General features: G+C 39.2%; 1 protein-coding gene across 1 annotated transcript in view; it reads right to left on the bottom strand.

Moving 5' to 3' along the window:
• Positions 1 to 11,497: 11,497 nt before the first annotated feature.
• LOC102496568 (intelectin-2) overlaps positions 11,498 to 16,206 on the bottom strand; it is a 9,412-nt gene continuing 4,703 nt past the window's right edge. Inside the window, exons 6-7 of the mRNA XM_006168865.1 lie at positions 14,716 to 14,819; positions 11,498 to 11,650 (exon numbers count right to left, since the gene is read on the bottom strand). Of these exons, the coding sequence (XP_006168927.1) occupies positions 11,498 to 11,650; positions 14,716 to 14,819 (257 nt within the window). The remainder of the gene's footprint in view (positions 11,651 to 14,715; positions 14,820 to 16,206) is intronic.

The following is a 16,206-nucleotide window of genomic DNA, read 5'->3' as shown; positions in this document are numbered from 1 at the left end:
TAGCAAGAGAGAAATGTCAGTTACAAAGATTACCCCATCAGGTTAACATGGGACTTCTTATCAGAAACAATGCAGGCAAGGAAAGAATGGGGAAACATATTCAAAGTGTTAAATGAAAAACAATTTTAACCAATGTTACTATATCTGGCAAGATTATCTTTCATATGGGAAAAAAGGTAAAAATATTCTCAGATAAACAAAACTTGAAAGAATTTACCAACTCCAGACCAGCTTTTCAAGAAGTCCTGAAGGAGTGTTATACCAGGGAAACTAAAGTCATATAGACAGATATAAGAGAACAAAAAAACAACCAAAAAATGGCTCACCTAATGATAGGAACATGTCAAGAAATATCGATAATACCATTGAACATTAATGGTTTACATTCTCTAATTAAGAGACACAGACTGGCTGAATGGATTAAAAAAAAAAAAACAGAAACTTTCTATCTGCTGCCTACAAGAAACACACCTTATGGATAAAGACATACATAGACTAAAAGTGAAGGGCTGGAAAAAGGTAATTTGTGCAAACAGAAATCAAAAAAAGGACTGGAGTCACAATACTGATTTCAGACAAAATAGGCTTTAAAAAAAAACTATAAGAAGAGACAAAGAAGGGCATTATATAGTAGTAAAAGGGCCAATTCATCAAGAAGACATAATGCTTATTAAATATCTATGCATCCTACTCAGGAGCACCTAAATACGAAAGACTGCTAGAGTTAAAAGGAGACATAGGTTGCAACACTATAATTGTTGGAGACATCAACACCCCATTATCTCCTTTAGATAGATCTTCTAGACAAAAAGTAAACAGAGAGATATATGACCTAAATAATGCTATAAATCAAACAGGCTTGACAGATAACTGAAGAACTTTCAACTGTAAGAACACAAAATATATAATTTTCTCACCCCAACATAGAACCTTTTCAAAGATTGACCATATGATAGGGCACAAATCAATCCTTTACAAATTCAGAGGCATAGAAACTATATCCAGCATCTTCTCTGACCATGATGGAATTAAACTTGACATTAATTTCAGAGAAAATCCTAGAAAATACACAAACACATGGAAACTAAACAACCTACTTCTGAATGACTTCTCAACTATCAAAGAAATTAAGTCTGAAATAAAAAATTATGGAAACAAATAATAATGGATACATGAGTCTCCATAATCTATGGGACACAGCAAAAGCAGTCATAAGAGGGATATTAATAACAATTAGTGCACATAAGAAAAAGATGGAAAGGTGGCAAATGGACAACCGAACATCATGCCTCAGAAAATTACAAAATCAACAAAAGCAACAAAAATGCCAGAAGAAAAGAAATAAAGATTCAACAGAAATAAATGAAAAAGAGAATAAATGAATTATACAGAAAATAAATGAAAGCAAAAGCTATCCTTTGAAAAGATGAACAAGATTGACACACCATTAGCTAAGCTAGACTGATTAAGAAGAAGAAATAAATAAATAAAATAAAATACATAATGAAACAGGCAATATTACAACGGACACAATAGAAGTACAAAACATCATTAGAGGATACAATGAGCAACTATATACCAACAAACAAGAGAACATGGAGAAGATGATCAAATTCGTGGATACATATAATCTACAGAAATTTAATCAAGAGGACATAAAAATTCTGAATAGATTCATAGCAAGCCATGAGATTGAATCAGTAATAGCCTCCCAACAAAGAAAAGTCAAAGTTCTGATGGCTTCATTTCTGAATTCTACAAAACTTTTAAAGAAGAATTAACCTCCATTCTACTCAAATTATTTCTAAAGATTCAAAAGGAAGGAAACCACTCAAATTCAATTTTGAAGCCTCCATCATCCTCATTCCCAAAACAGATAAAGACATGACAAAAAAGGAAAACTATAGAACAATATCTCTGATGAATATAGATGTAAATATTCTCAAAAATATACTTGCAAATTGTATCAAACAACATATAAGAAAGATTATTTATCATGATATTTATTCCAGGGATGCTAGAGTAGTTCAACATTCATAAGACCATAAACATAATACACCATTTTAACAGAAAGAAAGATAAAAACCATATGATCATTTCAATTGATGCAGTAAAAGCGTTTGATAAAATATAACATCCTTTCATGATTAAGACTCTCAGTAAGATTGGTATGGAAGACTCATTTCTCAACACAATAAAAGCCATCTACGAAAAACCTATAGCTAACATTATACTGAATGGGGAAAAGCTAAAAGCTTTTCCACTAAAAACTGATACTAGATAAGGCTGTCCACTATCTCCACTGCTTTTTAATATGGTACTGGAATTCTTAGACAATGTGATTAGAAAAGAGAACAATACAATAGGCATTCAAATAGGCAAAGAAAAGTTAAAAATATCTTTATTTGCAGATGACATGATGGTATACTTAGAAGATCCAAAGATTACTATGAAAAAACTTATTGAATAAATGAATACAGTAAAGTGGCAGGATACAAAACCAACATCCAACAATCTATAGCATTTCTATATACAAACCAGTTGACCAAGGTAGAACTGAAGAAAGGAATCCCCTTTACCATAGCCACAAAATGTATAAGATAACTAGCGATAAACCTAGCTAAGGAAGTCAAAGGCATTTATCAAGGAAACTTTACAAATCTTTAAAAGAAATTGAAAATGACACAAAAAAGTGAAAGGACATTCCATGTTCCTGGACTAGAAGAATGAACATAATCAAAATGGCAATTCTACTCAAATTAATATACACAGTTAACACAATTCCTATTACATTACCAAAGACATTCTTCACAGATCTAGAAAAGCTAATCATAGAATTTATCTGGAATCATAAAAGACCTTGTATTGCCAAAGTAAATCTGTGCAGAAAGAGTGGAGAAGGCAGCATCTCACTCCCTGACACCAAAATATGCTATAAAGCTTTGATAATTAAAACAGCATTGCATTGGCTCAAAAACTGACAGGTGGACCAATGAAATAGAATACACACCCCAGAAATAAATCCCAAAACATACAGTCAACTTATTTTTGAGGAAGGATACCAGGCGATTCAATGGGAAAAGAAAAACCTCTTTAGCAAACGGTGCTGGAAAAGCTGGGTATCCACCTGCAGAAAGATGAATCCCCATCCTTCACCATTAACAAAAATAAAATCAAAATGGATCAAGGATCTGAACCTAAGACTTCAAACTATAAAACTAATAGTGAAAAACACTGGAAACTCTGGGAGACATTGGGGTAGCCAAAGCCTTAAGTAACACTCCCAAAGCACAGGCAATAGTCCCCAAAATAGACATGAGGGATTACATCAGATTAAAAAGTTTCTACACACCCAAGGACATAGTAATTAGTATGAATTGGCAACCATAGAATGGGAAAATATTTTGGAAGCTATGCCTAAGATAAGGGACTGATAACCAGAATACATAGGGAACTCAAGCAGTGCCATCACCACCACCACCACCCCCCAAAAAAAGAAGATTAACCCAATTAAAAGATGAGAAAATGAGCTGAACAAAAATTCTCTAAGGAAGACATATGAACAGCTAAAAAATATGTTCAGCATCCCTCATCATAAGGGAGATGCAGATTAAAACCACAATAAAATACCACCTAACCTCAGTGAGAATGGCAAAGATTAAAAATACAAAAAACGAGAAGTGTTTGCGGGGTTGTAGTAAAAGGGGAGTTCTCCTACTGTTGTTGGGAATGAAAATCGAAACAACCACTGTGGATAACAATATGAAGGTTCCTCAAAAACCTACAAATACAACTTCCATATGATCTAGCAATTCCGCTTCTGGGTATCTACCCAAAGGACAGGAGAATGCTCAATCAGAAAAGTGCTTGCACATTAATGCTTTTTGTGACATTATTCACCATTGATAAGACATGGAACCAACCCAAATGTTCACAAACAGATGAATGGATTAAAATGGCACATATACTCTGTGGAATACTATTCAGCCATAAAAAAGACCCTGGTATTTGATAGAAAGTAGTAAAATATGGAAGATTTATTGCTGAGTGAAAGAAGCCAGGCTATAAAAGAAAGATATTTTATGTCTCCGCTTAATATATACCAACTGTTCACACAATCTGTATGGTAGAGGTCGAAAGATTGGAGGACATAAAAGTAGTGAAAATAGTTATGGACACTGGAGAGAGTGTGGAAGGAGGGTGAAAGACGGGAAAAGTTTAGAGAAGAAAATCAGGGACAAAAAAATAGAGGCAAGACATTTGTGGGACACAGAAATGGTTTATTACCTGTTGTTGATAACATGTATAGTATTCTCAACTGGACTGGTCTGAGGTGTATTTCATGTTGGGTAAATTCTCTTTACAAGTCAATTGATGTATATAGCAATAGAATGCTTAAAATAATAGTAATAATGATAAATGAAAAATTAATAAAATTTTAAAAATTATTTGACTGGGGCCATCAAATGGCACAGTTGGTACATCTCTGGACTCGCATGTGGCTGACCATGGTTCAAGTCCTGGACCTAGTGGTCCAGGAAAATCATGCTGGGCGTGTGTGTGGACCAGGAAAATAATGGAGGAAAAGGGATTGCAGCATTGCTATCATCCCTTGTAAGCGATTTTTCATTTTACCTCTTACTGTCTCTCTCTCTTTCTCTTTTTCTTTCTCTCTGATGAGCACACACACCCTATCGAAAAAAACTCTAAAAAAATAAATTATTCACCCACATACACAAGGGCTTATTACTAGGCTATATATTCTATTCTATTAGACTATTTGTCTGTCTTTGTGCCAGAAGCGTATTATTGTCAATACTGTAACTTTATACTAAGTTTTGCTGTCAAGATGTGTGAATCCTCATTTTGTTCTTCTTCTCCATGGTTTTGGCTCTTTGGGCTCTCTTGTGATTCTACCTAAATTTTAGAATAAGTGTTTTTCTCTTACTACAAAACAAAACACAACAAAACAAAACAGCCAACCAACCAAACAAAAAGCACTTTGGGGGTTTTGTAAGAATTGTGTTGACTCTGTACATTGCTCTAGGTAATACTGACATCTTAACAATGTTAAGTCTTCCCTTCCATAAAAGTCGAGAGTCTTTCTATCTGTTTATGTCTTTATAATCTCTTTCAGAAATATTTTGAAGATTTTATTGTGCAAGACTTCTGCCTTTCTGACCAAGTTAAATTCCAAGTATGTTATTCTTTTTGGTGTAATTATAAATGAAATTGTTTCCTTATTTTAATTTCCAGATTGTTCATTGTTAGTGTATGGAAATGCAACTGGTTTTGTGAGTTGACTTTGTATCCTGCTATTTTGCTAAACTATTTATTAGTTCTAACAATATTTAGGAGGAATATTTAAGATTTTCTGCACATAAAATTATATCAACTGTGAACACAGATAATTTGACTTCTTTCTCTATTTGGATGTTTTTTATTTCTTTTTCTTGCCTAGTTGCTCTGGCTTGAACTTCCAGTTCTATGTTGAATAGAAGTTAAGCAAAGGGAACCAGCAGTTAGCATAATGGCCATGTCGCTGGACTCCCATGTAGTCGACCGCGGTTCGTGTCCTGGACCCGGTGGCTTAAAATTCATGCCGGGTGCATGTGCGTTCATGCCCAAGATCCTGAGAGGAGAATGGAGGAGAAGGGATTGAGGCGTGGTCATCCCCACAGGGTATGATTTCTTGCTTTCTGTCTCTCTGTCTCTGTCTGTCTGGCGAGTGCACACGCCCTATAGCAAAAAAAATAAATAAATAAAATTTAAAAATTAAAAAATTAATTAAAAAACTCTCCAAAAAAAAAAAGTCAAGCAAATGGGCACTCCTTTCTTGCTCCTGATTTTGGAGGAAAAACTTCCACTCTTTCACCATTGTGAATGATGTTTGCTGCCGTTTTTCATATATGGCTTTTATTATGTTGTGAAGTAGTTTCCTTTTATTTCTAGTTTGTTGAGTGTTTTATCATGAAATGGTAGTGGTTTTTACTTTTTTCTAAAGTTTTATCTGCATCAGTTCAGACCATGTGGTTTTTATCCTTTATTCTGTTAATGGGGTGTGTGTTACACTGACCAATTTTAATATATTGACATATCTATGCATTTCGGAAATAAGTACCACTTGGTAATGGTGTAAAATCATTTTAATATGTTGCAGAACTTGACTTACTAGAATTTTCTTGTGGATTTTATTCATAAGGGATGTTGATGTGAATTTTCTTTCGTTGTATATTTTTTGTCTGCCTTTGATATCTGTATAAAATTGGCCTCATAGGATGAGTGTTTCCTCCTCTTCCATATTTTGGAAATGGTTGGTATTTGTTCTTTAAATGTTAGTGAAGCCACCAGGTCCAAGGCATTTTTTTCATCAGGAGATTTTTGATTAATGATTCAACCTCCTCAATAGTTATAGGCCTATTCAGATTTTTTGACTAGTTTTGGTAGATTTGGGTTTTTAGGGATTTTTTCCATTTCATCTAGGTTATCTATGTGTTGGTGTACAGTTAACACTCATATCCTTTCTGGTTTTTTTAGAATATTTAATAATATTCCTATCTTCGTTTCTGAGTTTAGAATTTTGATATTCTCTCTCTCTCTCTTTTTCTTAATCTAGCTAACTAAAGGCCTGCCAATTTTGCCAATTTTTAATTTTTTGGAGGGATTTTTTACTATAAGGTACATGTTCTCACAGAGAGACAGAAATCAAGAAACTATCTCCCCCACCCCGGGGCGTGTGGGGCAGAGTGACCATGATGCAATGCATTCTCCTCAATTCTTCTCTTAGGATTTTGGGCATGCACACACAGGCATGTAAGTTTTAATCCACCAGGTCCAGGACTTGAACTAGGGTCCAGTGATGTAACCATTACGCGCCATCCGTTGGTCTTTGTTTCACTGATTCTTTTAAAGAATCAAATTTGGTTTCATTAATTTTTCTTTCTTAAAATTCTCTATTCCATTCAACTTTGCTCTAATACTTATTTGCTTTCTGGTAGCTCTGGGTTTAGTTTATACTTCATCTAGCTCTTTTTTATTTTTTATTTTATTATTACTATTTGTATTATTTATACATTCAATCGCTATACACCATTTAGATTGTAAAGAGACTTTCCTCAGCATGACATACACCTCAGTCAAGCCCAGTTGAGAGTACTATACACATCATCATCAACAGGTATTAAACCATATCTGTGTCCCACAAATGTCTTACTTCTCTAGGTTGTAAAGTGAGATTACTTATTTGAGTTTTTTTGTGTGTATGTGTGTGTGTGTATCTTTTAAAATTGATTTATAGTTATAAATGTCCCCTTAGCATTGCTTATACTGTATCCTGAAAGTTTCAGTATGTTGTGTTTTGTTTTCATTTTTTCTGTCTTGTTTTTTATTATATTTATTTATTTTACATTCATTCACTATGTATTATTGCAGCATAGAAAATGAGCTTTCCAATTCAAAATACACTGTATATTGGCTCCATCAAAGATATTACTATACATGTTATCTTCAACAGGTAATTTTCAAATTTGTGTTCATTACATATTTTACTTCTTTTTTTGTCCCCTTGATTTCCTCCCTCTCATCCTCCACCATTGCCCACTCTCCTCCCACACTGTCTCTGGTATCCACAGTTGCTCTTCATGCTTCTTTTTTATCCATAAGTATTTTTAACTCCCTTTGTATTTCTTTTGATCTATTGGTTAAGACTATGTTTCTTATTTTCCAAATTTTATTAAATATTCTTGTTTTCTTTCTTTATTCCTTTCTTTATTCCTTTCTTTCTTTTTTTTTTGTGTGTGTGTGTGTGTGTGTGTGTGCGTGTGTGTGTGAGGTTTTTGCTATAGGGCACGAGCTCTTGCCAGAAAGACAGAGAGAGACAGAGAGATAGAAAGCGAGAAATCACTCCCCAGGGGGGATGGCCACACCGCAATCCCTTCTCCTCCATTCTCCTCTTGGGATCTTGGGCACACACGCACACGCGCCCGGCGTGAGTTTAAGCCACCGGTTCTGGGACTCAAATCGTGGTTTACTACGTGGGAGTCCAGCAACATAGCCATTATGCCAACTGTTTGTCCTAAAATATTCATTTTCTTTCTGTTATCAATATTTAGTTCCATCCCACTGTGGTCAGCAAAGTTACTTTTTTATACCAATTTTTTTTAAAAAATCTGTCGAGATTTCATTTGTGGTCTAATATATGTTTTATCCTCAAAAATATCCCCTGTGCACTTGATAATAATGTTTATTTTATTATTGGGAGGGAGTTCCTTGTTGCTACCATAGGGATTACATTTTACATTCTAAAGTTGTAATACTCCAATATGAGTAAGCTTAACTTCAATAATGTCCAAAACCGCTAATCCTTTCCAGTTCTGTCTTCACCACTTCTGATTCTTGATGCCACAAAATTATATCTCTATACATTGTATATCCAGAAACATAAATTAATAATGTTTCCTTAATGTGTTTGTCTCTTAAGTCATGGAGAAAACTGTGCGTGAATAAGAAATATAAAGTTGGTCTCAATCCTGGTTTCTGACATGGGTCTCCCAGAACCCTTGAGAATAGGAGTATTAAGAAATTCTTTCATTCTAGTATTTGACATTTGGCCATAGTCCCAGACAATTCAAAGGATTTAGGAGACAGGAGACAGGAGTCTACTTTATTTTGATGAGGCGACTCTTGGTGCACTCTCAGATGAGGGCGGGTCACCAGAGGATGAAGAGGGAAGGGAATAGAAGCTAGCAGCCATCAGTGTCAACCCCCATCCTCCAGGGAGAGGAGAGGGGCTACAAGTGAGTAATAGACGACCATGCCTACATGATGAAGCCTCATTGAAAATCTCAGGATCAGGAGGTTCGGGAACTTTTAGGTTTGTGAGCACATCCACATGTGAAATAGAGGAAGAAACTCTATAGAGAGATACTAATAATTTCTAACCCAGGCCCAAGTAAATTTAGTTTAAGCAAGTATAGTCTTCCTATATATTTTTAAAGCAAACTTCTTCCTTTTATGTTCCCCTTCTTCTTCCCCTTCTCCTATTTTTCTCTTTCCTTTTCTTCCTCTTTTAATTTCCCCAAGACTGTGGACTTTGAACTTCATGTTCTAGCCAATGATAAATAATTAGAACTTGGGGTGGGGGAAATTAAGAGAACTTGTTATATGTAATCATATTTACATTTCGGAGAAAAATTAAATACCATGTTTAATATTTGGTTATGGGTCAGAACTGATGTCATTTCCATCCTGTCTGTACCGATAACACATTTGGGGTAATTTGGCTACTTGGCTTTGTTTGAATGAGCACCTAAATATAGGAGCCCAGACATAGTGAAGCGATGGTCCAAGGACAGACTCTGTCATCATATGAGCCCTGTTCATCCTTCTCTAAGGAGAATGCCCAAATACCATGACTAAAATATTGAAGTTGAAGACAAATTGGCTGATCCATGTGGATGAGTTAGGAAAAATCAAGATAAAATGCTCCTCCCTTGCCCTTTATTCTTCTGGAGGGTTTTTGTTGTTTTGGTTTTGTTGTTGTTGTTATAGGGCACATATGCTCACTGGAGAGAAACAGAGAGAGAGAATGAAAATGAGAAAGCAACCCCCTAGGAGGGATAGCCACACTTAAATCCCTTCTGCTCCATTCTCTTCTCAGGATTTTAGGCATACAAATACATGTACCCTGTATGTTTTTCAAGACTTGGGTCCAGGATTCAAACTGCACAAACAGCCATGTGGGATCCAGCTGCTTTAATCACCGCACCACCTGGCTGACACTTCTGGCTCTTTTAAAGGTTACCTGAAGTGATTGAACAGTGAGTGGTATTTTCTTCTGTCAAGATTCCCAAGTCCTAACATTTGAAGGAAAAAAAAAATTGGGGGGTGGGAGAGGATGAAGTAGAATCAACCAGAACAACAGATATGCTTTTGAAATCTCCCACAGTCTTAAGACCCTTAAGAAAAGAACTCACAGAAGCACCAGGCCTTGAGTCATTTGATTTATTTCCTCTCCATTGCCATTATCACACTAGTTACTGGGTAAATTACTCTCCATCCTTGGGACCTCATGGTTGAGAGTGGAGGTCTGGATCCTCTTCCACAAAGCTCTCAACGGTAGAATAAAAGTACGGCTGCCTCAGTTATCTCCCGACTATTGCTAGAATCTGTTTGAGCTCCATATCCATCCCAATCAAAAGCAGAGAAATCCCCACACTGTCGGGGATTGCCCTGGGGGAAGAATCCTCCTCCACCAATGCAGTGCTGGGAAATAAGGAACAGAAGGCATGGCCTGAGAGATCTGAGGGTGAGGCCAACATCTTAATGACCAAATGCATCCAGTGGAATCTATCTTCATCAGATTCTTTATTAGCAGTATTGATCTATTCTTCCCACAGAACTCTCTCTTCCAGGCCAGATGGTGCCCAGCGGTAATACAACTGGACCCACATGGGAAGGTCCCTGGTTCATTCCAGGGCTTCTCTGTATATGCCAGCCACACAGCTATGCAGCTATGCCTATGACATGACATGGCTGGGGCTGGGAGTAGACCATGGCATGAAGACCCTATTGAGAGTGTCTATCTCTCTGTCTCTGTCTCTCTCTCATTGAAGAAATAAAAAAGTGAACTTAAAAAAAAAGAACTCTCTTTAGCATCAGTGATATCAGAGTTTCTTTCTGACTTTTTTTTCAACTTTCCTGAACATTCATTTACAGATCCCCTGGCTGGACTCTGTTCATGAATCCCTTACCTACAGATCCCCAGGGAAGAATATACTTATCTTTCCCTTGTAAATAATGTATATCTTTGGCTTCAGTTACTGATAAGTCACTGACAGCCTCAAGATATTTTTTTTTAAATTTTTGCTAAAGGTTGAGTGCACTTGCTAGAGAAAGACAGGACAGACAGAGAGAGACAGAGAGACAGAAAGTGAGAAATCACCCCCCAGGGGAGATGGTCACGCCACAATCCCTTCTCCTCCGTTCTCCTCTTGGGATCTTGGGCATGCACGCACACGTGCCCGGCGTGAGTTTTAAGCCACTGGGTCCAGGACGTGAACCGCGGACGACTATGTGGGAGTCCAGCGACATAGCCATTACGCTAACTGCTGGTCCCACAAGATTTTGTTTCTTAAATTTTTGCTAAAGGTTGTGTGCACTTGCTAGAGAAAGACAGGGCAGGCAAGACAGCATACCCCACCCCACCCCCCCCGCCCATGGGGAGTGGTTATGCTGCAAACCCTTTCCTTTATATCTCCATCTTACTGAGGGGGTGGAAGAGGATGAAGTAGAATCAACCAGAACAACAGATATGCTTTTGAAATCTCCCACAGTCTTAAGACCCTTAAGAAAAGAACTCACAGAAGCACCAGGCCTTGAGTCATTTGATTTATTTCCTCTCCATTGCCATTATCACACTAGTTACTGGGTAAATTACTCTCCATTCTTGGGACCTCATGGGTGAGAGTGGAGGTCTGTATCCCCTTCCACAAAGCTCTCAACAGTAGAATAAAAGTACAGCTGCTTCAGTTATCTCCCGGCTGTTGCTGTAAATAGTATGAGCTCCATATCCATCCCAGTCAAAAGCAGAGAAATCCCCGCACTGTCGAGGATCGCCCTGGGGGAAGAATCCTCCTCCACCAATGCAGTGCTGGGAAATAAGGAACAGAAGGCATGGCCTGAGAGATCTGAGGGTGAGGCCAACATCTTAATGACCAAATGCATCCAGCAGTATTGATCTATTCCTCCCACAAAACTCTCTATTCCAGGCCAAATGGTGCCACAGCAGTAATACAACTAGATCAACATGGGAAGGTCCTTGGTTCATTCCAGGCTTTTCTGTACATGCCAGTCCACAGCTATACCCATGATACAGCATGGCAAGGGCTTGGGGGGTGTAGATCATGGCATGAAAACCCTACTGAGAGTGCTTATCTCTCTGTCTCTGTCTCTATATCTCTCTAGTGGAAGAAATAAATTAATGTGTTTTTTAAAAAGTTCTCATTCTTTAGCTTTAGTGATATCATTGTTTCCTTCAGATTTTTTTCTACCTTTCTGAGCATTCACTCACAGATTCCCTGGCTGGACTGTGTTCATTACTTTCTTACCTTCAGCTCCCCAGGAGAGAATATACCTCCCTCTCCCTTGCAGATCATATAACACCTTTGGCTTCAGTTACTGACAATTCACCGACAGCCTCAAGTTTTGTTTTTCGTTTGTTTGTTTGTTTGTTTTAATTTTTGCCAGAGGGGGAACCAGCAGTTAGCGTAATGGCTATGTCGCTGGACTCCCACGTAGTCGACCGCGGTTCGTGTCCCGGACCCGGTGGCTTAAAACTCACGCCGGGCACGGAGGAGAAGGGATTGCGGCGTGACCATCCCCCCTAGTGGGTGATTTCTCACTTTCTGTCTCTATGTCTCCCTCTGTCTGTCTGGTGAGCGCACGCGCCCTATAGCAAAAATCTCTCAAAAAAATTTTTTGCCAGAGGTTGTGTGCACTTGCTAGAGAAAGAGAATGCAAGGATGCATCTCCCCATGGTGAAAAGACATGCTGCAATCCCTTCTCCACCATTTCTTCTTCCTTTTGGGATTCGGGCACCAAAAATGGCCCCAAGACGTCTATCTCTAGTCCAAGTGTTTCCTGTGTAAAAGACCTTGAAATTTAACCTGGATCTCTACAAAGGCATGGGTGGCTTAAAACTCATGCCGGGCACGTGTGCGTGCGTGCCCAAGATCCCGAGAGGAGAATGGAGGAGAAGGGATTGCGGCGTGACCATCCCCCCTAGTGGGTGATTTCTCACTTTCTGTCTCTATGTCTCCCTCTGTCTGTCTGGTGAGCGCACGCGCCCTATAGCAAAAATCTCTCAAAAAAATTTTTTGCCAGAGGTTGTGTGCACTTGCTAGAGAAAGAGAATGCAAGGATGCATCTCCCCATGGTGAAAAGACATGCTGCAATCCCTTCTCCACCATTTCTTCTTCCTTTTGGGATTCGGGCACCAAAAATGGCCCCAAGACGTCTATCTCTAGTCCAAGTGTTTCCTGTGTAAAAGACCTTGAAATTTAACCTGGATCTCTACAAAGGCATGTCAAGATCCACATGACCAAAACAGCTTATTATATACCTCATTAACCCCAAACTTATTATTTTTTATAGAGGTTTTTGCTCTAGGGCGTGTGCACTTGCCAGACGGACAGAGACAGAGAGATAGAAAGCGAGAAATCACCCCTCAGGGGGAATGGCCATGCCGCAATCCCGTCTCCTCCATTCTCCTCTCAGGATCTTGGGCACGTACGCACACGCGCCCGGCGTGAGTTTTAAGCCACCAGGTCCAGGATGCGAACCACGGTCGACTACATGGGAGTCCAGTGACATAACCATTACGCTAACTGCTGGTCCCAACCCTAAACTTATTCACCATCTAGACACCATCTTAATAAATGACACTAATTAACCAAATAAAAGCCATGTTGTTATTGTAAACATCATTCCTTCCCATCTTCTATATTCAATCAGTACTCAATTTAAAATTTTTGAAATTCATCAGTATCTATAAGGAGCAGTTGGATCTGAGCAACACAATGGTGATCTATAAATACATGCAGAGATGCAGTTCTTTGGGCTGCTATTGCAAGGCTGACAAAAAGCCATTAGCAAATATATACACTGTCTGCCTCTGTGTCAAAACTGCAAGGTGATATCAGTTAAAGGAAACTGTGTTATCCAGAGAAAACCCAAGAAGATAAGAGAAAACTTATATGGAAGCTTTCATATTTTTAGTCTATTGACATCTGAAAATAACTGGCTTTACGTTCCACTCCCCCTCCCCCTTTTTGCCCTTTCAAAGAATAAACTGGGAACAGTTCTGGGCCACAGCTGCCTCCATCAGAGGAGCCTGGAACACCTAATCCCCGCTTTTCTCTACTTGTGTATGTTTACGTGTTTATTTTTATGTTTGTTTATAATCCACAGCTGCTCCCATTCAAAACAAACATTTTGCTTGCAGGCCATGGCAAGTGGCACCAAAACGTGGGACTTGAGTATGAGGGAACTACAATATCCACTGTTCACCCCCCTCCTCCCACCATAGGCATGGCGGAACAGAGATGGCCTCAGCGAGGCTCCTGGAAGGAAATGTCTAAGACTTTCCCAATGACTCCCAGACACAGTCTGTATTATTCAAGGAGGGCCAGGGTCTGGGAGGTCTTGTTCTACCCTGAAAGCTAAACCTCAGCTGGACAATAACGTCCTATGTTTCTCAAGGAATCCTCCCAATGACTCCCAGACACAGTCTGTATTATGCAAGGAGGGCCAGGGTCTGGGAGGTCTTATTCTACCCTGAAAGCTAAACCTCAGCTGGGAAACAAAGCCCTGTGTTTCTCAAGGAATCTTAGTTCCAAAAGGCTTCCTCAAACTGTCTCTGCACATAATCCTCACCCAAACCCCAGGCAACTGAGCTTTTATCCCAAAGGCTGAGCATTCAGCAGTATTTCTTTTGAAGCCTCAGCCCCTATGTCAGTCCTAAAGGTACAGGAAGTGTGTACCTGGACCGAGGAGCCCACAGCTCTGGCCCATAAAACCCAATGACCAAGGGAAGGTTATATTACCACACACATAACCTACTCACACCACAGTCAGACCACATTCAACACATACATACCAATACACAATGGCAAACCCAGTCTTACCCACTTGCACCCCTAATCCACAAAGACTCACGTGCTCAGTGTTGCATCCAGTGACCCTCATTCCAGCACACAAAGCAGTGGCTGCTTTCTCATTATTAAATACCCTGAACTGGACAAATCCTGCAGTGAATTCCTCTGAAAACAAGAGGCAGAAAAGGACATTCAAAGAGGAACAGCTTTCTTGAGGCCAGCGTAGACATTCTCTATGCCAAACCTCAAGCTAGAGCCCAACACTGTGCAGACAATGGCTTGTACATCCTGGTCCCAAACTCGGCCAAGAGGGACCTTTCTGAATGCCAAAGACCAATAGTCAGTCCCCAAAAAGAACACCACTCGCTAGAGGATTATGAAGAGAAATTCAACTATACAAGAAGTTCTGAACCCCTCCAAGGGCACAGCAGCAGCAATCTGCAAGTGCATATTCACTGTTCTTGTTTGCATTCTTGTTCTCTTTTATTTTAAAATCTCAAATCCCAAACATCATAATTATGGCTTTAAATTTTTTTATGGCATCAGCTCAGCCTCTGTGAAGGATATTATGCTGCCAACTTGGGATACATAAAATAACTAACAGCTGGCCCAGCCTGGTGGCATAGGCAGTAGCAAACTAGACTATAGTGCTAGATGCTACAGACTGACTGTGGGTTCAAACTTTTGACTGGCTTGAAAGCATGCTGGGCATGTACATGAATGTCCAGGATCCTGACAAGATGGAGGGACCAGGAAAGGGGGTCACAGTGCAATGAAACCCTGTCAAAGGTACTTCTCTCTCTGTCTCATGGACATACATGTGCTTTCTATTATGAATTAATTTAACAAACTTTTTTTTAAAAAAAAAACTAATGACTGGGCCCAGATGATGGCAAAGCAGTTATGTGGCTGAACTCCCACAAGGCTGACTACAGTTCCAGCTCCAGACCTGGTAGCTTGAAAATCATGCTGAGAACATGTGTGCATGCCCAAGATCCAGAAGGAGAATGAAGAAGGGATTTCAGTGTGGCCATCCGCATTATGGGGTGATTTCTCACTTTCTCTCTGTCTCTCTCCAGTGAGGGCATGTGCCCTAAGGCAAAAACTTCTGAAAAAAAAATCCCTAATGGTTACTCCTTATAAATAAGAAAAAAAAGTGTTTTAGATAAGTCCCATGGTTATGGGAGCCAGATCCCACATGGCTGACAGCCTAGGTTCAAATCTTGGTCCTGATTGCTTGAAAAACACAGTGGGTACACGTGCGTGCGTGCCCCAAATTCCAACAGGATAGAGAAACTGAGGAGGAGGGACTGCAGGATGACCACACTGCACTGGGGGAACTTTCTCCCTCCCTCTCCCTCTATCTCTGTCTCTCTGAGGCAAGCACACAAGCTCTGTAGCAAGAAGAAAAAAATGCCTCACTATTTGTTATATTCTGCTCTGTGCAAATGAACCCAGCCTGGTCCTGAGAAGTCACTAAGGGGTCTGCCCAAAATCCAGAGAGGATAATGGAGGAGAAGGTACTTCTGCATGGCCATCCCCTTTGGGTAGT

The sequence above is a fragment of the Tupaia chinensis genome, unplaced genomic scaffold, assembly GCF_000334495.1.
Source record: "Tupaia chinensis unplaced genomic scaffold, TupChi_1.0 Scaffold146187_1, whole genome shotgun sequence".
Lineage (NCBI taxonomy): Eukaryota > Metazoa > Chordata > Mammalia > Scandentia > Tupaiidae > Tupaia > Tupaia belangeri.
This window is presented reverse-complemented; position numbering and strand designations above follow the sequence as displayed.